Source organism: Sciurus vulgaris (genome assembly GCF_902686455.1).
Source record: "Sciurus vulgaris genome assembly, chromosome: 3".
Lineage (NCBI taxonomy): Eukaryota > Metazoa > Chordata > Mammalia > Rodentia > Sciuridae > Sciurus > Sciurus vulgaris.
The window spans coordinates 172,898,779-172,922,284 of NC_136463.1; the positions used below are offsets into that span (position 1 = coordinate 172,898,779).

The window sequence follows — 23,506 nt, forward strand, 5'->3', positions numbered from 1 at the left end:
TCCACTCCACCACAGCCTGCTCATCATTGTCCTATCAACCTGGTGTTATAGCTAAGCACTGACCTGCTGTCTGTTGGATCTGTTTGGAAAGCATCACTCACTCACACGGCTGGACTGTGTAGACATCTGTCTGCGCTCTTCCCTCTGCAGTCATGTCCTGTAGAATTAATTGCACTGATTTCTCCCACGAGGCTGGAATTTAATTCTGTTTTTAAGATGAGTAAACTGAGTTTCTGGGAGGTCAAGTGACTTATCTAAGTCACATGGTGTGAAGGGAGCTGAAGCCTGTATTTCATCACGCTCAGCCTATACCTCAGGTAGTTGTCCTCTTGTCTTGAGACTTGGCTTTTGTTTCTGTTTGGTTAATGACTAGCCTCTTTGTCACAAGCCATCATCAAAATGAAGAAGGGCCTCTGAGAAGTGCCGTCCAATTCTCATTATCATGAGAATGATAATGAAAGAAAATCACTACTTCTTCCCTGGTTATCAGATGGCAATAACTTAGCTGCAATAGATCACACTGTGTTTAGTCAACAGCAGAAGGCAGAGAATTTTACAAAACAATATGTTAGATGAACATTGGACCTAGGTTATAATTTGTTCCATTAGAGCTTCCCCAAAATAACAGCATGACAAAACGGTCAAAAATAAGCCAACTGGCTGGGTGTGGCCACACTCTTCTGTGATCCCAGCAACTCCAGGGAGGCTGAGCAGTAAGAGCACAAGTTCGAGGCCAGCCTGGGCAGCTTAGCAAGATTCTGTCTCAAGATACAATTTTTTAAAATGGGCTGGGCTGTGGCTCAGTGGTAGAGTGCTTACCTAGCATGTGCGAGGCCCTGCGTGTAATACCCAGTACCCAAAAGCAAAAGCAAAGTAACAACCAGGCAAAAACAGTACAGGCCTTCAGGGTCTAGGGAAGAAAGCAGTGACACAGATCGTGCCAATCAAGGTGGTCAAGCTGGAACACAAGCCCCAGACAAACGGTTGAATCAGATGGGATACAGCTACATGGGCACAGCATACAGTGTCAGTGTGGCAAGCTGTAGGAGTCCAGCTGCTTGTGTTTAAATCTAAAATCCCAACCCTGCGTGCCCTTATTCCAGTCATCTACCCTTTCTCCACACCATGAGCGTTCTCCTCTATGAAATGAGGGTGAGACAAGTTCTTTTCTGTACTTTTGGGTTGTTTTGAGGATTGAAATAAACAAAGCTTAGTACCTTCTGTGGATGAGGCAGTTCGCAAATGCTAGAAGAAATAGGCATGGGTTTCAGCTCCTGTTCTTTTGATGTCTCAGAGCAAAGCCTTAAGGTCTTGTCCATCTGACAAAGGTCAAAGGACTAAGCCGGTGTGGTTTTGCATCTTCCAGTTGTATGTTTATTTTTTAGAGGAAAAATAACTCTTCCAATCTCTGGCTAAGGATTCAGATTTACTGAGCCCCGCTCCTTTCCCTCCTCCTAGGGAGTCTAAGTGACTCGGGGCATTTGAAACCCTAAAAGTCAGGCTCTTCTATGTGTAAATGGAATGTTGGAGATCCGTGTACAGAGAAAGGAAAATGCAACCAATCCCCAAAACATCTGGAAATCCCAGCATGAGCACTTCCCAGCAAAGTTCCTGCTTCTTTGCATCTCTGGGAAACCACTGCCCGCATTTGAGGGAAAAGGTCAAACTCAAAGCTCAGAGATGGGCTCCCTTGTACGGGAAGCGCTCTCTGACCTCCTCCAGGTGCACCGTCCTCCTTTGTACTTGTGGAAGAGACCAGCTTGCCCCTTGAGTTTCAGTTCCTCTTCTGTACATTTCCCAGCCTCCCTGTGCCTATGTTTGGAACCATGTGATTGGGTTCTGGGCAATGAGAAAAAAAGAAGTAGAAGTAAAATCCCCCTTCCAAGCCCAGCCATAAAGCTTTCAACAAAAGTGACTACATCCCCCTTCCCTTATATTGTGACCTTTGGTTACATATTGAAAATGGCAGCATCGCACCAGATAAGGAACTTGAATCTATTAGTCACAGCTTGCAAAAGAGTTGCCAGGAAGGTCTTCAGATTCTTAATCAAGTTGGGATGTGAGCTGGAATTAAATGTTCGGCGAGTTAAGCCACCAAGGTTATTGGGTCATTTGTTATAGAGAGGAGTTGGCATTCATTTCCCCAAATACAAAATCCCATATCACACTACACTGAAATCAATCTCCAAATTACCGTTAAGGTCATATGTAGCAATTCTGATACCATTCTATGAGCTCTTTCTAGAAAATGTACAGAAAAACATGGATGGGCTGATTTTCTGTCTTGCTAAATAAGTAAGGGAGAAAATTCCAAACCGAGTCCTTTTCAAATCCTAAATTTGCTGCCAACTATCATACACCTATTACTATAGCTGATTCTAGAGGGATACTTAAGTAAGAAATAAACAGAAAATAACCAAACATGACCCAGATTCTGAAATTATTTTCATTTCACTATCTATGCTTGAAATTGTTGCTGGCAATGATAACGGGCCTGCCTCTGCTAGCTGAAGCCAGCTGCTCTTAGGGCTTTGGTTAATATAATGTACTGGAATGTTTTGAGCCTGCTTTTTAATTGACAGTGACTTTGCTAGTTAATCATTAGTCATATGAAATAGCATCATGGTGACAGGATTCATCCTTAAGACTGCAGTTTTTGATATTTTTTAAAATCTCATATCAACTTAGAATTTGATAAAATTCATGAAATCTCCCCATCGAGCTGCATATAGAGATGTAATTATTAATATTTGCAGTTTTGGGGACCATCTTGGAGCTCCATTGCACCCCCAAGGATCCATAGTCCCTGTAAAGAACTGGCAGCTGGCTTTTCAGGTCAGTAATAAAGATATAGGAAAACAAAATTCTTTATTATTTGCAGATGCAAACAAGGAAATGGGAAGAGGGAAGATAAGAGACTTGCCCCAGGTTGCATAATTAATAAATGGCAGAACCTAAATTCCAACCCAAATACCTTGTCTTAATTACAATGGAATACAGAATCTCAAAGTCAGCGTTCCTAATGCACTGTTCTCCAGGGCACAGATCAGTATTAATACTTTTTTACACTCATATATGTATTGAATTATCACACTGCATATTCCATAAACTAATACAATTTAAATAACCACTGAAAAGTTTAATATTTTTTATCTTCTGAATAAGCATGCTCAATTGAAAATTAAGATTTTTGTATTTTAATCAAATGGCAACCAATAAGTAATTAATTTAGAAATACCATACACATGGCAAAAATCATCCAAAAGACACAACCAGATCCCAGGTTTGTATACGGCAACTACTTTATTATTTTTCAAATGCAAACTCTTTGCATTTAGTTTGCTATTTTACAATTTTACAAACTAGATATAAAAGACCATAAATAAATGACATAAGTTATGTGTACCTAAAGTTCATGAAGGGAAGAAAAATACCTTGACAAATTAAAACAAAGTAGAAAATCTATGACTAACTCAAAAGATCACTCAAATTTTGGAGCATGTATGAACCAATCAATGTTCTGTTAATTTCTTTTTCAGTATGAACTAAATTATAATATGCCTTTATACATTCTAATTTTAACCACAGTTCTTGCATATTCCAACATACTTGGAGTGATACAAAAAATAAATGCACTCTTCAGTGTGTATCAATGCTTGATGTTGTTGGGACAATGTTAAGTGAAAATATTGCTTCTAGAACTTTCCTTTACTGGTCAGAATTTAAGTGTCTTCAGACAAATATTGAGGCTATACGAGTGTATGGATTAATACACATATCCTTCACAGATTGAATATGAGGTCTCAAAACACACACACCAGCAGTGTAGTGAGCACACCCTTTCTTTAAGTAACTTTTTAAAACACACCAGAACATTTCATTTATTAGATTGCTAAAAACAATTTGGAGCCCGCAGACACATGGTGAAGCTGTTTGATTTGGTGCAGGGGAACAGCTTCACTCTGCTTAAAAAAGATCTGAGAATGATTTAGCATCTGAGCTCACTAGGCCAGTGCTTGCTCGTGGGCCAGACACAGTCCGGAAGTTGGCCCCCTACCCTTACCTCTGGGAAAGATGACCTGCTCAGAGATTCATCCTCATTTCTTTATACATATTTTTCAGGCATCAATGCATAGGCACATCCCTTTAAAAATATATTAAGGTCCCCAAAAAGGGGTGAATTAACTTTGTCACTCTGGCATAGTTATGAGAATACAATGCCACACACCCTGTCAGAATGCAATAAACATTTATGGATGATTTTTCTCTACTTGTTCAACAATATATGGTTCAGAATCCTTTTCCCCATTTTTCCCTGATTTGATGTTATAGCTTATATAAATGGCCACAGTTTCTGCGACCACAGCTTAGAATAAGCAAGGCAGCCACTCGGGTTATCTAAAATGGCAGTATGTTGGCTGGAGTTTGGTACATGTATCTATCATTTCAGTACTGAATCCTCACACGCCAGAGATTTGGATTCTAGAAGACTGATGCCCTTTGGAGGCAAGAGGAGTTAGCTGCATATGAATTACTGGAGAACTTTCCATGTAATTTGTGAACCTGAAATTGTTTGAGACCATTTCATCCCAACTACATTAACCTCAAGAGTCACTGGCATGTATTTTTTTCTGTGATATCGGGAGACAAAGTATTAATCCGGACACATCATCTCAAAGCTGACACACATATCTACGTTCATCTCCAAAAGTATATGAATTGCATATATTTGTTCGCATTCAACAAGTCCATTTATGCGGGGAAACGAAGGCTACTTATACTCCAAGTGGGGCTTCTGGACGGATTCCTTCCCCTTCTCTCTCCACTGAGGAACTGGTGAGTCAGATGAGTTCAATCAGAATCTGTGATTTCCTCTACGGGCTGTCACCTGAATGGATTTATATTCTAAAATTACTCCACCATTATAAGGTGAAATTGCCTCCATCCAAAGCTGTAGAATTACTTCTTAAGGTTAGTGTGGCAGCTACAAAATACATATATAGATACAGGACATTTAACATTTCCAGGTTGTCTTCCCAAGGGAACCGTCTCTAGGCCCAATACATCATATGGTTCTTTATCTTGAAACTGGTGGGAAACCAGAACTTTCCAGGTATCGCATTCCACGACATTCACAGGCAGTTCTAAGCATGAGGCTGTACACGCACACACGCACATACGCGCACGCACACACACTCACACCTATGTACACACATCAAAAGAGATAGTCAGCTCATATTTAGTCTAGGAAAAAAAAAATATATTTATATCACTGCAATGGCACACCCTGGGTAAACTGTCACTTCAGCAATGCATATCATAGGCAGCTCATGGGAACTGGCTTTGTTCTGTATGGTGGCACCTGACCGGTGTCCGTAATAAAACCTGTAGCCTTTGGTCACTCGCTGCCACGCCAGTGCAGCTGTGACGTACGGGAATGAAACATGGAAATACATATAAATTAAACCCGAAGTTTGGGAGCAAGGGCTCTGCAGAGCTGGTGCCGTGAGGCGGTACATTCCTCGGTGTGACTGGGGAACAGATGCTGAACCTCCACGCTGCTGCTTTTCCACTGGGAAAGGGGAGGTGAAAGTCAGACATTTATTCTTCCCAGGTATCGCTGCTGTTTCTTCAGTGTCTCTGCCCCAGAACTGGCACAGCAGAAGCAGAAGAAACACATTTGGAAGGAACTGAGGAGGGCGGGTTCTGTTTTCTTCCAAGGGCTTTGTCACCAACAGAAAGGGCTGTGAGGCCAAGATAGCAGAATCTACTCCCTGTAGAGAAGAGAACAACACTTCAGAGGACACATTCCCAATCTGTTGTCAGCAAATATTGGTGGGAGAATACAGGTTTATAGAAGTTGGCGTGGCTCCGTTAAAGTAGTTCGGGGGAGACAACGAATTCCTACCTTCCTCCTCTGAAAAGTCATAATTACAATTACCAAAATAACATTTATCAGCAGCATGGTGACAACTCTGGCAGGTGCTTTACGTATCCCTATTGTGTGGGTGAGGAAGCTGAGACACAGAGGGGTCCCTGTGCCCAAGGTCACACACTCTGCCTTTGAAACCTGGGGTCAGAACCTGCAAAGCCAGAGTCTACAGCCATTCCTGAATCACTATGTCAGATAGACAGACTCTTTGAAATGCGAATTGTGGCTTATTTTAGTTCAATGTCTCAGTCATCCCTAATGATTGGATTTTAAAAAAATGTGTGTTTTCCTTAAAAAAAAAAAAAAAAAAAAAAGTAACTTCTGATATGTGGGAGTACCTTATTTAGTGAAGGATCCATGCATTCTGCTGGGAAACAGAGAGGAGAGGGAGGCCGGGGCCAGAGGCACAGGGAGAAACTTATGATCATGTCAGTGTGGAGGTCTGCAGAGATTCAGCCTCTCTTGGCTCATCAAGAACTCATTAGCCGCACTCAGATGCTCAGGCCTCCATCTAGGCTGACAAAAAGCAAGGAGCCCTCTAAACTCCTTAGCATCTTCTCCTTTGTCAAGGGACCAACTCGAACCAGAAGAAGCAGTTGTCCGTCTTTCATTCCCCATCAGGGCTCTTCTTGGACTGTATCCACCACAGGGATCCTGCTTAGAAGTTGCTGGCTTTAAGTGGGGGGCAGGAAGTAAGACTACACTGCACTACTGCAGGTGATTTGCTTATTCTATCAAACCACTCATTTCTTTGTTTTGTGTAGGTATGTGTTTATAAGAAGAAATAATTAAATTTAGTTTCTTTGAGTTACATGATCATATTTGAGCACATGAAAAACATTGTCGTCTATTGGGAGAGACAGAAATAAAGCATTTCATGAATTATTCATATAGAATTTTTTTTAATTACTGAAAATTAAAAATGTGGGCTAGGGTATCACTACCAATATCTTCAAGCCACTTGTTTGGGGTAGAAGGAAGGGTGCCAAAAGGGAAGTTGGATTTGATCAGTGCACATGCTGCATACATGTATGGCAATATCACATGGCAGCCCGTTAATACGTACCATTAATATGTGTTAATGAAAGAGAAGTCAGTTGTAGCTACTAAGGTTGTTCATCCTGACAAATTATGAAAAAAGAAAGAAGAAAAGAAACAGAATTGGATTTATTTTTCTAATTCTTTCTTCAGGGGAAATCAGCGAGCTCATCAAATGTAATTTTGGAAACCTGAATGTGGAGGAATTTCACCCAGCAAGCATGCATTTATGTGAAGGACAAGGAGACTGTGAACTTGACCTTAAAACTTGGGAGTGCAATCATGCTAGGGGGATAGGCAAACTTTTGATGAAGAGCTTTTGCCACTAGAAATTTCATTCTTGGAGGGGAAAGAGTGGTTTCATAAACACATTCGCCCCTTTTCCGTCTGCTAAGCCCCTTTCTCACTTAACACCTGGACAGAAACATCCACTACGTAAATACATGTGCAATGTTAAGTGATAATTTTGGGGGCTTTGTGTTTCTGTGAAAATGATCAGATATCTGAAGTTAGAGGCCTGGGAATGTGAAGGCTTCTATCTAGTTGATGGCAGAAGGAAAGTTGAGCCCGTCTCCTTTGAATTCGGGCAACTCCTCTATCATGGGGAACTTCTTGGATAGAGCCTACGAGGGGGTCACAGTAGTTAAGGAGAATTCAGGGTGACTAAGCGAACGAGGCGCAAGGCGCTGCTCCTGAGAGTCAGCTGCGCAGGCGACAGAACATCCTTCCCATCCGCTTCTTTCATCCCATGGAGTTTCACTTCTGCATTTCACTCTTTCCGATTATAAAACGGCAATTTCATAAACTTCAAGGCTAAAATAAAAGATGCATGCTAATCCTTTCAAGTGCAATTTGACAGGACGGCCACCTTTCCGGTGGACCTCCGTTTACACCCTCGTCAATGCATTTAAAGTGAAGGTGCCTCATGCACACGGCCCTGGCCACTGAACCGCCCTTCACCCCGCAAAACATCTGGGAGCACAGGAGAAAGACAGGCAGGTAGCACTTGGATAGGACGCACGCAAGGGTGCCCTCGAGCGCGCAGCGCACCGTTTTCCACGAGAGCATCACGTACCCTTACGACAAAACCAGGCGGCGGGAAAGGTGTTATTACTAAGGGATCATTAGCTTCCTAGTTCACAGGCAGAGGAACAGAGTTATAAAGAAAAGTGGGGTGAATTTCCCAGTGTCAACATTTGGGTTGGCTTCAGAATCCAGAGTTGTCTGGATGCCAGGTTCTGGCTCCAGCCCCAGGAAACAATAGAACGTTCCTATTGTTCTCCCATTACACCTCTGAAACGGCAGCAGCGAGGGAATGGAGGTAGTAAACACTTTCACTGCTACTGGATATTATTTTAGACACTTGGAAAATCCTTTTTTGCCTTTCCATTGGCCTTGACTCTAACACATGCGTGTGTTAACAGCAAGGTTCAGAGGTGACCTTTGAATGACCCAGGATTTCATGTTCCACCTGATTATTTCATCTGGAGATACCTGCTGAGCAGTGGCAAAACTACCCCTGCATAAAATCTGACCACTTGTTAGGTAACTTTCCCTGTCTGCTTTCAGTTCTGCTGTGAAGTATGCTCAATGTTTAGAAAAATACTTCCAAATCCTAAGCCGCTGACTTGAAGAATGAAAAAATTTTAATTATTCAATGAATGCAAGGTTAACATTCTGGTTTTACTTAAAGTAAAAGTTCATAATATTGATGACTAGAGAGTAAAAGCAAAATATTCCACAGCTTAGCTGAAAGAAAAAACAAAAAAAATTTTAAAGCAAAAAAAGAAAAAATAATAATGATAATAATTTGCCTACATTTGTCAATTTTAACTTGAACATGCAGAATTCCTAGACTTCAGCAAACATGGTGAATAAATAAAAATTATTGGACTAGTTTTAAAAACAAATTTTCACATTCTTTCGGAACAGAAATTCTTTTACAACTCATATTGCAAAAAAGGTTTTTACTAAACTGTCATGATTTGACAGCATCATATTTAACATTCCTTGCTTGGTAAGAAATAGCTTTCAGGATAAAACTGAGAGGGAAAAAAAGGTCATTAAAATTAGCCAAGCTTTCATTTAAAAGTGATAAAAATAGTTTGAAAAAAAAATAAAAGTTAAAATTTTCCCACTCCAACGTTAGGTCCTTTACTTCTAGGAATGAATAAAGCCATTTAATTCACTTGTTTCAATAAGAAAATCTAGAGCATAAAAGAAAAGCTGTGAAGGGGACTGTGGACTTGTGGACAAACAGGGCATTTTCAGTGGTCACTTTCTGATAACAAGTCAAGGCTGAAGTCAAGGCAAACCTCCTTGCCTGATCTTGTCTGGCAAGGGTTTTAGGAGCAAAGGAGGCTAAAGGAAAAGACCTTCCAGTGCTTTTCCAGCCAAACAAACTCTCCAAAGGATGGGCCCATGGTCCAGCTGTTGGAGAAAAGGATCCTGAGGTTCCTGCCTGACACCCAGAAGACAGTCAGTAAAAGGCTCAGCGTGAATGAGAGACTCCAAAGGACAAGAGGAACTTCCTGAGGAATGCACAGCCAGTGGGGGGTCTGGCACTCGCCCTCCTGAGCCTGACCTCACCTCCTGCAATCCAGACTTCACTTCCTGGAAGTGTTCCTGGAAGAACATCGGGAGAGTCTATCTGTTGGGTCTCCTCTCCTGCTGTCCAGAAAGGATTGAGATCCTGCAAAACCCCAACTCTATCTGATAGATGGGAAGGAATATTCTCTGAACAGCGTTTCAAATGGGATCAAGTTTACCAAGACCAAAACCAAAACCAAAACGGGGGAGGTGTTCATTGGAGAAAGGCTTGTTGCTGGCTTTTTCGACTTACCTTGTAGATTTGGGATTGCTTCGTTAAAGGAGGGACGTATGAAAGTTCCCTATTCAAGATTGTCACAGCCCACTATCCATAAGGTAGTTATGATAAGTTTACAGGGTCCCAAGAAGACTTTATATGGCACAGCCTCAGGCCCAAAGAAACAGACCTCATTTGTTCCATTAGGGATTACAGGGCTTGGAATTATTTTTTTCAAAAATCCACGTTCCTTTTCATTCCAGCCGCCATTGTCACATGAATCTACCAGGTGACCTGAGCCCTGAGGAGGCTGCGTGGGTGAGCCACATGATTTTCACCCAGGTCTTTGTTTGAACCAAGCTTTAAATGCTACAACTGAGTCCAAAAATGTTCCTGGGCATGGTCATAATTCCAGTTGAGCAAAACGTGTATAAATTATGCCAAACGAAATACGGCGGTTGTAATTCCAAGTGGAGGGAGGGTCAAGGGCGTCTCGGAGCAGCTCAGGGTCTGGCAGCAAGTACAGCATCGAAACTCAGAGGCAGAGTTCTATTTATACAGGTACACGTATTTTACAGACTGAGGATGGACTGAAGTACTGGTGAGAAACAATTTGTTCCAGGTCTAATTCCAATGACCGGCTGTCACGTCTGATGTCTGTAAGCCCCACGGTTTCAGCAATCTGTACACCAAGCAACGCTGCAGATAAATTTTTTCTTTAATTTCAGAGGGCGAAGACGAAGTTAAAAAAGTGCAGTTCTTCAATTAAAGTGCATGGATGAGGTAAACTAATTTCAAGAGTTTTGAGTTTATTCAGTACTGGCTCAGACAGGAACCATCCTGCCGTGCATCTGCTGCATTTGGGTTCGCATGGCCTGGACACTGCTCAGAATCTTGTTCTGGTGCGTGATGGCGGTGATGCCAATCCTTGCCAGGTCACTGTAGGTAAGGGGAAAAGAGAGGGCGAGAAAACATTAAGGGGGCTGAGAATCTGGATTTCCGGACTTCATGCAGACACACAGTTGAATCAACCACACAACAAGGTAATACAGCACAACAAGGCAGGTGCATTAATATGTTTAATTAAGCAATTTGATGCAACAATGTAGGTGCTAAATAGAGACTGCATAAAATTACACTCAATCAGGATGGCAGACATTCCAGTTTTCTTTCTTTCTTTCTTTTTTAATGAGTAGGATGATTATTGATTATGGAGCTCAAAGAAAAAATAAAAAAGGAAAATACTATTAAATCTAGATTTACCCTTTGGTGTTACATCGCTGAGTACTTACTCCTGGTTCATGTGCACCACAGCCTCTAGGGTGGTGTAACCAGCAGCTGTGAAGTTATCCTTATACCGGTCCATTTTAATGGCCTGGAGCCAATCGCCCACAGATACTACAGCAGAGAATTCAGGGGAGCTGGGATCCAGCAAGGCAGTATTAGGCCTGGAAAGAGAACAGAAAGTATAAACCAACAAGGGCCATCGGTATGACAGGAAGGCTCAGAAGTGGGATTGCCTAAAACAGTCAAGGGGAGCTTGCCTAAAAAGAAGTTGGGAGGTTTTAAACAGAACAACTGTGGTCAAATGCAACCAGGTGATTCTTTTTGCCCTTATTTCACAAAGCTGCTGAAGTATGTATCCATCACTCTGATTCATTCTAATTCCACTTCCTGCCCTTGTTTTATGTGGCCCTCTTATAGCAGTTTACACCCTAGCTTGGGGTAAAGATTGGGGGAGCTCTCATGGTTGAAGCCTGTTCAGTCTTCGCAGAAAGAGTTCAGTCTCTGCCAGCATTGAATATTATGGGCTTTGGTTCAGCAACTATGGAAACCTTACTGAAGTATGAGCGAGGAAAACGGCAAGGCTGCAGCCTTCCAGTCTTGAAGGAAGTGGCGGGAACAGGGAGGGTTCAAGTCCAGCATGGTTCCAGCTAGGTCTGCAGGCAGGCGGGTGCACTCATACAAACTCAGGCCAGCAGAGAGTTAATCCCCTCTAATCAGCCCATGCCTGACCAGCACGTGTGCCAAGACTGGCAGGAAGAATGGCCACTTTGATCACTGTTTGGATTATGGAATGTGCTTCTTTGCTGGTCTCCTGAATAACGATTTCAACAGATTCAAAGAACTTCTTATTAACTTATTTATTAGTTTACATATTTCTCAAGCCAGGTGCTTTATATTAGCTCATTGTCAAGAACAACACAGGCAGGAATTCTGCTGCTCCTCTTGATATTGATGTACAATAAATCACCTATTTCCGAAAAGTATTTATTAAGAGATTTATAGTCATCTTCATCATCAAACTTCTTAATATCCTTCCAGAAGTATTTTATATCACCTTTACTATAATTACCTGCATAGCAATACTGTTATTTGTTAAGTTGTATTTTCTTGAACTTCTCTTTTCCCTGAAAATCACAAAATGTGTTTGATTTTAACATTTTGTCCTGGTTTTCATTTGAGATTATGTTTGAGTACAAACATTTAAACTGGAATTATATCATTTATTATTATTATTATGATTATTTCTCAAACAAAACATTTTTCTTGAAAAAACAGGACAAGATGTAGGCTCTAAGTGCCTGACAAGGTCAGAATGGATGAAAATATCCTCGCTCGTATCAGTTAACTCTATCGGTCGTTCTCAAGCTTGTTCTGGAAGGCTTTGTGTTCTTTGGGGAATGCCATGACATTTCCTAATTTTGTGCAGAATACTTGTGCTCTGAGGCTGCAGATCTAAAAGGTGGAGGAAGGTTTGTCTTGGAATTGCAGAGACTGGCTACCCCTGGAAAGGAGGCCTCAGAGGCAACCCATTTTACCCTCTCAGAAAAAAAGAGTAACCAAAAGTAGCCCAGATGTGGTAGATTTTTTTTTTTCCCCTGATCACATGCAGCAGCGCTCAGATGTGAATTCAGCCCTCTTCAATGTTATTTGTAAGGAGCACGGTCACTGTGGTTTTAGTCCAGTGGCCAGTGGGAGGGATTTGAAGGCGCAGAGAATACAGAGATTCTTTGCCATCTGCTCCGAACTCCTTTTCGTGTATGGTGACCACCAATGTGTTCCCCTCTCTTCCAGGACCTGTAGGCTAAGTTTTCAGTAGAAAGATTGGGTGTAGACATAGGGTTCGGGGGGACTGTCCTGTTTTTGACTCAAGGTCATGCTGAAAGAGAAGCTCAAATTTGGAAGCAGATAGGCACCTCACTTCACACAGGCCTGAGCCACTAGTCTTATCATTCTTGGTTTTTTAAACAATTTAACTGATAAGCATGGTTGGTCTACGCCTTTCTTTTTTTTTTAATTAATTAATTAATTATTTTAATTTTACAGACTGCATTTTGATTCATTGTACACAAATGGGGTACAACTTTCCTTTTCTATGGGTGTGTACCATAGGGCTGTTGCTAGGTGACCTGACTCTGGTGGCAGGAAAGTCCAGACTCTATGTAGAAAATGCTTCCTAGTGAATTAGGGCAACTAGATATCTTCAGGTTCCAAGTAGATGGATGAGTCTTGTACTGCTCCTCCCAATGAAATAACTACCTTTCCCGCAGCTGGTCCAATCATTTTGGTGTTCAAACCCCTTCTTAAACATGCATGTGCAAGCTCTGTATTGTGATCACTTCCAATGCCCTGCTCTTCAGGGTTCCAAAAGGGAAAAGCAGAAAAACTGAAACCTCATGGCTCTCTGGCTACAAACACGTGGTAAGTCAACCTAGAATCGCCGTTTTGGAAGACCTAGCCTTCAGTCTTAATTTCTCACTGTTTCAATGTTTTTTTTTTTTTTTTTTTTTAAATCTTCTTTTTTAAAAACATAACACCTATTGACCTGAATGTCTTCCGAGACTACGTTTCACCCCCCTTCCTAAATTTTCAAGGCCAGCATCATAAAGGAAGCACTTTATATCCTCATTTTCGTTTTTTAATTCTTACCACCATTTGAGGCCTGACAGGTAGCAGGCTGTTCAAAAATGATGGAGAGAACTGCCTTAAATACTCCACTGAGTGAGGAAGAGGCCACCCAGATTACAGAGAGCGAGGAAGTGGCTGCTGCAGAAAAGGCAGGAACTAAAGCAGGTCACTGCTGGCCTGCCTGCCCTGCTGCTAGCCTTGCACATCACGGTTAGGTAAGGTGGCCAACCTGGAGCTCTCCGTCCCCGTCCTCTTCAAGCTGTTGGGGTTGCGGATGAGTTTGTCCAACATGTTGACAATCTGCCCAAATTTAGGCCTGTCGCTTCTCTCCTTCTGCCAGCAGTCCAGCATCAGTTGGTGGAGGGCGATGGGACAGTCCATGGGCGGGGGTAGCCGATAGCCTTCCTCGATGGCTTTAATCACCTGCAGAAGGCAACAGAATGGGAGGTTAAGCAGCCAGGCAAGCTGCTGTCGGAGGGTCACCCTCCCGACACGCATGTTTCTTGTGCCAGCATGCTTGAGCAGGGGCACGGTTCCAACTCCTTCCCAGAAGCCAAAGATAGACCTGAGTGTCACTGGCATAGAGAGAGGGGAGCCAGCTGTTGCTCTGAGGCGTCCTCAAAAGGCAAGCATTGCCCATTGAAAGTGAAGATGAGCGAGCAATATTCCAAAGTGGTTAGAGGCCAGTTAGATCAGAGCATTAAGGACTGCCCTCAGGTCACCTGGTTCTGCCCCAGCCCCTCTCTACTCCTTTATCCGGCGTTAGCACACCTACTCACTCCTAGCAAGAGATGCTCTAGTGCCAAAGACCTCCCCCAGGAGGATGTAATGTAATTCCCTTGCTTCAGTTTAAGCCTGTGTCCTCCTGCTCAGACAGCTAATGGGCCAACCCCAGACCCGCCTCCCACATGCTCTGCCAGTTTTCCCTTTGGAAAACCACACCCTTAGACATCAATTCTATGCCTCTTTCTTGGTTTCAAATGGCTATGCAGTGACTCTGTTAGAGGTTTGAGTAGATTTTTAAAAAGTGTCAGGAAAAAAAATGACTTCTTTTAGGGCATTTACATTTTAAGGGGAACCCTACCACACCTAAGAAGGGCAGTAATAATGATAGATGATGATTGTCCTATTGCCCAGGACCATACAGGTTGGTCTCCTTGCCTAATAAGACAGAAACAAATCATTCAACTGTCTTTCTGCTAATCCCAGTTGTTCTAATTTGTCCTCACAGGTATTACAGGATTTTCTTATAGGCTCTTCTCTAACCCTTTCCCCTTCAGGGTGTGAATCCAGTAATGTAACAGGGCACTACTCATGCCAAACTGAAAGAGAGGAATTACTTCACAGTTTCTTGGCTGTGCATAAGCTTTGTTTTGTTTATGAGTATCCAATGAGATCCTGGAAACACTTTATTTTGTTTGCCTTTAAAAGGTTTTATTTGTTTTAAATCAGTGCATTCTCTTTCCCTGCCTACCAACATGATTGCTGCTAGAGAAATCAACAGTGACTACAGATTATTTTATAGTCACCACACCAGATTTTCTCTGCATTGGGTCTATAGCTGCCCAGAAACTGGCCTTTAACCAGAAATAGTGAATCAGTTGGATCCAGTTTTTCTGTACCAGTTTGTTTCCTTTTTCATCATGATTCTGCTTCAGAATAACAAGCATCTTTTGATTTAACAGCCCCCATGATCCTTTTCCTCCCATGTATTCTTGTGTATTAGTAATACCTACTTCTCCTACGGCAGATTTCCCTATGCTATCTCACTTAACTCTATCCTATTTATTTCTTGCGACTACACTAGGTCAATTTGATCCTCTGGCTTTCTTTTATCTTACCTGATACACGATATTGACTCCAGACGAGATGGAAACATTTTAGATTGAATTGATGAGAATGTAAGCAGCCCAGGGCTGGTGCCAAGCCAACTCAATTTGCTGTAACCCCCTAGACTGATTAATGCCTTTGCATTTGCTTGTTCCCCACTGCCAGCTTGGAAGATTGCTTGTGGGTTAACAAAGCATATTTTCTCAGTTTACTGATGAATCTTATAGCAGGCAAAGGATTAAAGCAAACAAAAAAACTTGCTAAGTTGGACATATTTTCAACGGTTACTTTCACTCCATTTCCCATAGGCTGAATGAATTCTGCTTAGGAAAGTCATTCTCCAGCCACGTTTCCTATTGATTCCTGTTCCACCCAGAATTCAGCATAGAGACAAACACATGGAAGTGGATGATAGGTTGATATTATTTGTAAGCAAGAAGTGGATTGAGACTTTTTTTCATAGATAGATCTGTTCCAGAAGATTGAAAATGTAAAGCAACTAAATCGTTTTCATGTGATATAGAACCTGTCAAAATTACAGGTCTAAAAACATTTAGGGCGGAAAAACTGAAAATCTTTAGATACTCTGCTCGTATGGACATTTGGCTATGCCTCATAACTGAAATAAAGGAGAGCTTAAATATCACATCAGTAAATTAGTACATATGCACTACTTGCTCATTTAGGTTGTTTTTCCTTATCCCTCTGAGAATCTCTAACCTGAATCTAAATGTTGCTGCTTGAAAGTCTCTACCTGGTGTTATCACATCAAACAATGGATTACACACTGCTCACCTTTATAATTATCTATCACTTAGGCAGGCTGCCATCTTTCTTCCCATCCACCATGAATCATCTTTTTTTTAAACAAATTACAGATAATACAGTGTGGGTTCTACCATTCCCTTTAATCTGGTTAGTCATAGTAGAGTCTTTCTGCCTTACTAGACCTGGGGTTCATTAGTGTCTCTACGACTCTGAACGTTCTTTGGCTGATAAGGCAGCCTGCATTCTACTTAAGTTCACCTGGGTCTTTGGTTAATTGTCAAGGCTTTGCAACTTCCTGCTGCCTGAGGAGAAGGTGGATGGTCAGGCAATATCCTGCATCAGAGAGACTTTTCAAAAGGAAGTCTTTCTAAATTAGAACTTCAATTGATAAACCCAAACACTACACATTTGGAAACACTCTCTGGTAATGTTTTAACTCATGCATAAAAAAATTAGTAAAGCTCAAGAAGTATAGGTGACCATGTAATTTTGATCATATTTCCAACCCTTCCATACTAAAACTCTTGCAGAATGAGCAAAAACATGTTCTAGGAAGACCCCCTGATCTGGGCCATTCTTGTTTTGTCTTTTTCCTTCCTCACTGGAGATGTTTGTAATTAAATTCTATTACTCTGGAATCTTATTAGTGTCATTATTGAATGCTTTTCTGAAATTGCAGGCACTGTGGATACTCCCTTACCAACCAGTCCAGATGGTACATTTAAAGGGATGTGCATAATTTACAAAGGGTCATTTAGTGGAGCTTTATTTTAGAGTCCTCAAGGGGCAAACTCTAATTACAACTATGCCAGCTTTAAAATATTCACTAGTTTTCTTTCAATAAGCCCTTCATGTCAATTATATCACATGTGAAATTTGTTTTCTCATAATCCTTGCATTTGCTTAAAAGTCAAAGTTTAATTGTGTTTCAATATGGTTTTAAAAGCCCACCAGGCGAACATACTAACCCATATTGTTTATCTATCAATCTATCTCCTATACGATACCATGGTCTTTGCAATGGAAAGTCATTGTTGGTCACACTGTGGAACTGGATCTCAAGACACATTTGTATTAAGAACCTCGAGTTTTAATGCATCATTTGAAGCCCAAAGCACACTACATCACACAGTAACGCACAACTTTCTGAATCTCAACATAAAGACATATATTTCAGGACACAGAGACTCACGTCTTGATTGGACATATCCCAATACGGTCTCTCCCCATACGACATCACTTCCCACATAACGATTCCATAGCTCCATACATCACTTGCTGATGTGAATTTGCGATAGGCAATTGCTTCTGGTGCGGTCCACCGGATAGGAATCTTGCCACCCTGTGACATTGGAGTCATAAGTTAGTCCCTAAGTCCATTTTCATGCCATTTTCATTTCTGAATGCAGTTACTACTTGCCAAGCAAGACCACAGCATTCTGGAGATAACAATCAAAACAATAATAAGAGACTTGTTTATTTTAACTAAAGTCTTCCAAGTTGAGGCGGTTCTCTTCATGTGTTTTCTTTAGTCACAGGGAAGTGAACAAGTAATCTGTCTACCTATTTTTTTTAAAGTCTACCTATTATCTGAGTTTTGCTTAAGGCAATATCATAGAAGAGAGGGAATCTGAGCTTTTACAAAATACACATGCTATCCAGGGCATATCAAAGGATATTTGTAGCTGACATTTGTTTTGACTTCTTGCTGCATTCTGACATCCAGCAGCACAAAGGCAATGCTTAATACTGCATTTGAAATAGTGAATAAAAGAAGATAAATATGAAAATTCCTGTCCATCACACTGTCTTTTTAGTCTTAGAAAGCATGGGAAACATGCTCAGTACATCTAGAAGATAATAAGCATCAATAGGCCCTGAGAAAAAGCCAAAAGTGATACCAGATACTAAATCCATTACTGACTTTAATGGAGAAAGGGCAAGATTGTAGTTATTAAATCATTTATTTTGCGTGTGTGTGCGTTTTTTTTTTTTTTTTTTTTTTTTTTTAAATACTTAGAAAGGGCTAGGGATGTAGCTAGATGGTAATGTGCTTGCCTAGCATGCATGAGGCCCTGGGTTCAATCCCCAGTAATATTACCCAGGAAAAGTTTAACAAGCTTTTCCTCCCCTCTGTCTCCCTGCCCTTTGTTTATCCTTACGTGTAAAATATTTTTAATTGAGTTTCAAATTTCTGAGGATTCCATCTGGGGAAATTAATTCAGCCTGAATTCAGACCCTTGAGCTATTTAAGCAGCATTATTTACAAATTTCCTTGGCTTTATTAGGGCTACTGAACAGGACAATAAATTTTCCTGGGAACTGCTGTGAATTGCTGCACCCAGCAGCTCACTGTTACCCTGGGCTTCACGTCCCTACCCCTCACCCCAGAACACTGGTGCTCCTCGCCTTCCTTAAGTGTGTCTATGAGGCTTCACCTACGTAAATCTATCAATCCAGAAGCCTCTTTTGACTTTCCTATCTTCAACTATATGGGAAAAATAAGAGATCTTTAGCTTTCACAAATAAGTATTCTTTTTTAAAAGAACTGATTTGGAATTCAAAAGAGGATGCTATAAGAACTAAAAACTAGGGCCAAAGAAATCAAATTGAATACCACCCCAAAAAACCCTAACCAAAAAAATCCCCAATGCTTGGAATTGCATATGAAAAGTGGTGAATGCTAAAAGAGGAGAATGGTTGGTGACTGCCTCTTGTTGATTTTAACAGTGTTGGCCTTAATAGCCAATAACTGTTTTATGATTCTGTGTTGGTTCCATTAGTATTTTATATGCAGATTTTCAGGTTAAGATAGCATAGCCATTAACTGTATTCTGAATACTCTTAACTGTGTCCCATCCCTGATTATCTACCAAAAGTAAAATGAAGGCATTAGGTATTAGCCAACCTTGCCTAGTGAAAACATCTTATCAGTTCTATGTATATGTATATCCTAAAGTTCAGCAGCCAACAAACTAGACGGAAACATCTCTTTGTTTAGAAAAAGGATTTCTTTTCCCAGAGTAGAAAAGAGCCAATAGAAAATCTCAGAGAAGAAAGTGAAGTAAGAAAGCCAGAGAGCCAGATTAAGTGCAAAAAAATACAAGGGATGCTGCCTCTTGACTTTCTTAGTAATTGATGCTCTGCTGTATAAATTACCCTTCAGTCTTCCTTCTCATTTAGTTCATTTTTAAAGATAACCTCTTAGTGTTCATTAGCACTTTGCACAAGAAAATTCAGAGGAGAACTCAGTTTACTTATAGTTTGTGGTTCTGCAAAATTGCCACCCTTTTAGAGTCTGCTTCAACATTCCTCTTTTTTATTATTTTGGAAATATGGTTTGGAAATATGGTTTCCTTATTTGGAAATAAGGACTTAAAACAAAAACTAACAACAATAAATCTCAAAATGCTTAAACATCATGGTGTGAAAAGAGGTCCAGTTTAAGCAAAATGACGCCCAGTGGGCAAATCACCCTTACCCTAGTAGTATAAGCTGCTTCTGGATCGTCCTCAAGCACTCTGGACATGCCAAAATCAGACACTTTGCAGACCAAGTTGCTGTTTACCAGGATGTTCCGTGCAGCCAGGTCACGATGCACATAGCTCATGTCAGATAAATACTTCATTCCGGACCCAATACCACGCAGCATGCCCACCAACTGGATAACTGTAAATCTGCCATCGTTCTTCTGTACAGGAAAGGGACAGGGAACAATCCCATTAGCATTAGGACAAATTAATTTCACCAAGCATTTATTACTTGGATTTTTTTTTCTATCTGTATCCGGTATGCAATGAAACTCAGCATTATTTCCGGGCCTTTTGGATCAAAGTCACTAATTCACTAGTAGAGTGTACCCTAGAAGCAGGGTTTGCTTCCTGATAGATGGAAATTATCCAACTGTAATGAATCTATGGCGGGAGCAGCTCCATGATACAAGAATAAATCAAACACTCCTTTCATTGGCCATGGATTATTTAATAGCCTTAAAAATCACATCATTCTTTATTTCTCCATTTTAAAAAGTCCATGAGTACAACCACACAGAATAGATAGAAGGCATCTGTTGGGGTTTTTCTAAATACCAGTATTCTTGGGTTTCATAGAAAGTAGACACGTACCCTGAGGAATGCGTCCAAGGATCCGTTCTCCATGTACTCTGTTATGATCATTACTGGTTTACCTAGAATTTTCAGAAAGAAAAACAAAAACCCTTGATGAGCGCTGCAGTTAATGAGATAAAACTGGGCTGTGCACAATTTTACTGCCAAGACACCTGTCTCGCGCGATCTAATTTAATTAAAACAAGCCAAGCTTATGCCTCAGCTGTGGGGAGCTAGAAATGAAATATTAAAAGGACGAGTAGGTGTAAACTCCATCTGGAAGGTTAACCCTTTGGGTGGCTTGTTGACAAGGTCTTTAACGAAAGTGGCCTCGGGTACCCAGGGAGCACATCAATGGATAATTGTTCTCTCAAGCCAAAGGGAAAACCAATAAATGGGGAGGTCTGTTTGAACATGAAAAAATCTTTCGGATAATTAATTTATTGTGTTCCCAGAAGAGCCACTTGTGTGATGCTTAAGAGTACAATAGACGGGAGAAAGCTTTTCTCTTTATTTAGGGACACCCACGTTTCAGGGGGCAGTAGCTTGTTGGATATGCTTTGTTATTCAGACACATCTTAAAACCCAAGAATGCTTGACATAAACTTCTTGCCCTGGTCAGGGGCTGGCTGCGTCTTTCTCTTCTCTTTCTGTATCTACAGATAAATTTGCTCTTTTTTTCTTAAACTACCCATCTCAAAAAAACAAACAATCCCAAAACCATCATGGAAAAGGTTTAGTAAATCCTTTCATCTGAAACAAGAACTTCTGTTCAGTACTAGAACATTCTTGCTGTCCTACTCCTATTTTAGCAAAGAAATCAAAATGAGTTTCAGGCTTGGGAGAGTAGAGGGAAGCAGTATTTTCATTTCACTTTAGATCTCTTTCTGGGAACCTTAGGAAATAAGAACCATCCTTTAGTCTCTTCATCCCCTGCAGTGGATTTAAGATCTCAAATGCCTTCTAATAAAGGGCATTATTGAGGGAAGGAGAATAATAATCATCCATTTTTTACTAAGTGAAGTTAAGGGGGAAGAGTCCATAAAAGAATGCTCTGGATGAAAACAAAATGTCAGCTTGAAGTAGAGAAAGTACTCACACATTTATTGCTGTACTCCTTGACTGGCTTAGTCATTCAGTCAGGGAAAGTGGGCTGGGATACTTCCCTACTAAAGAGTACCCATAACTATTCTAAACTAAAACATCTTTCCAGCGATGCTGTCAGCTAGTAATTTCTAGAACAGGGAAAGGGAAAACATCTTCACTTCAGAGGCAAACATTTTGAGGAGTCAGATTTTTAAATTTCAGTTAAGTCTGATGTTTTCTTCGTGGTTTTTTGTTGGCATGTCTAAGAAAGCTTTCAGAAGTAAATTTTTTTGCATCACAAAATAATGCGGTGGAGATTGTATTTTCAAGTGAGGAGTGAGAGCTGGCAGAAAAAATAGGAATCTTGGTGCAGACCAAAAGATGAATAAGAACCTTCAGACTCCCCCTTTGCTGGAGGAGGTGGTCCTGGTACTTATTCCCACTCTCCATCAATGTAGGAAGCTCTTAGTCCTCAGACACATTTACCGTCTCCATCTGGGACCAGTCTCTGTACAGAACAAATGCATCTAAGTGAGTTTTAATGAACCTGCCTCAATCAAAGCATACTTTGTCAACTAATGAGAAAAGGGTGACTCTTTGGGCCATATATTAACACCTACTTTCATTTCACCAGATCTCTCTGGAGCTTTGGAGAAGAAAGTAGAAGATCTAAAAGAGTGGGAGTAGTGGGGAGAATTTATGGTCCTCCTGTCAATTTAGAAAGTTACTCAAGTAACTGCTTGTAATGAAATCATGCTCTTCCATCCCACCCTTCCACCCTCACACCTCCCTGGTCTGACTTCTGGCACCATCTTCCCCATTTCCCTGCATTCCTTTTTCTGTTTATTACAAGTATCCATTTTTTAGAACCTTTACGAGATTTGCAAGAGCAATGAAGATGAATGTCTCCAGAAGCAGAAGGGCTTCTAAAGGGCACCCAGGCTGGGCTCATGGATGGAGGTGACTTACTGTCCTGCAACAGGCAGGGATGCCGGGGGAGGGGAGACGGGAAGGATCAGGACAGCTTCTCTAGTGGAATTTTAAATCATTTTAATTCAGTGACAACTGCATTATGCAAATGCATCCAGTCGTTTATAACAGTTACAGCTGTAATAGCTACGGGTTTTAGAGGCGCGGTGGGACTTTAATACAAAGATTCCCTGTTCCTTCTCTTTTCTGCAGAGGTGCTATGAAAATCACTGTCTGCGGCAGGAAAAACAGCCTAAGCTGAACAGAGCCTCCTTTTGAGAAAATGGACCTGGAGAAGTATTTAAACAGGAATGTTATCTTTTAATTAAAGTAGTGAGGGGCTTGAGGGGCTGTGGCTGAAGGCCACAGGCAACAGAAAAATATCCTGTCTGTAAAACTAATCTTAAAAAGCAAATAGAGCTATTCTATGCTAATTATAGTCTTCACCTTAGGCGGAAAATTATATCTCCTTAGTTTCCTTTTTTTGAAGGATTTTGAAGATGAGGGAAGATGTACTTCTTAAGACATAATAGCACCAGTGAACACTGAAGAGGTCTGTTTTTTAAAAAATCGTTAACCACTCTAAATACTTCGTTTCATTGTGAAATAAATTTGTAAGGCAAGTTTTAGCTCCATTTTACAGATGAAGAAACTGAAAGAGAAAGAGCTGCCAGATGAAGGTCACCTGTTTACTAGCAGTAGAACTCATAGGCAAGTCTTTGGTCCTTTAGGCCAATGGATCCCTGGACCTGTGAAACTATTGCTGCTGAAGCAAACTTTCTGTGATGAAGCCCAGGAGACCATTTCAGTGAACTTTCTAGGAGGTCCTCAGGTAGGTTTAAATCTGAGAACCTCTGAACTAGTGTATATTTTCACTCTGTAGTGGCCTCTTTATTTTCTCTTCCTAAAGACTTTGTGCCTTGAATCCCACTGCCAGTCCGTCCCAGACCTAACATCTCCATCTACTCTGACACCCACCTCATTCCCCCTGCCCCACTTCACCTACCAAAGCAGCCATGTTCTCGCCCCTGTGCACTTGCTGACTGACATGCTTTCCAC

At 41.1% G+C, this 23,506-nt stretch overlaps 1 protein-coding gene across 2 annotated transcripts in view; it reads right to left on the minus strand.

The window, feature by feature from the left end:
* Positions 1 to 3,283: 3,283 nt before the first annotated feature.
* The window catches only part of EPHA4 (EPH receptor A4), a 135,019-nt gene continuing 114,796 nt past the window's right edge, over positions 3,284 to 23,506 (minus strand). Inside the window, exons 12-18 of one of the 2 annotated variants that reach the window (XM_079135132.1) lie at positions 20,411 to 20,472; positions 19,768 to 19,977; positions 17,479 to 17,628; positions 13,918 to 14,111; positions 11,069 to 11,224; positions 9,813 to 10,715; positions 3,284 to 5,774 (exon numbers count right to left, since the gene is read on the minus strand). In XM_079135132.1, the coding sequence (XP_078991258.1) occupies positions 10,601 to 10,715; positions 11,069 to 11,224; positions 13,918 to 14,111; positions 17,479 to 17,628; positions 19,768 to 19,977; positions 20,411 to 20,472 (887 nt within the window). In that variant the 3' untranslated portion in view covers positions 3,284 to 5,774; positions 9,813 to 10,600. Of the gene's footprint in view, positions 5,775 to 9,808; positions 10,716 to 11,068; positions 11,225 to 13,917; positions 14,112 to 17,478; positions 17,629 to 19,767; positions 19,978 to 20,410; positions 20,473 to 23,506 lie in introns of both variants that reach the window. The other variant, XM_079135133.1, reaches the window with a different exon arrangement.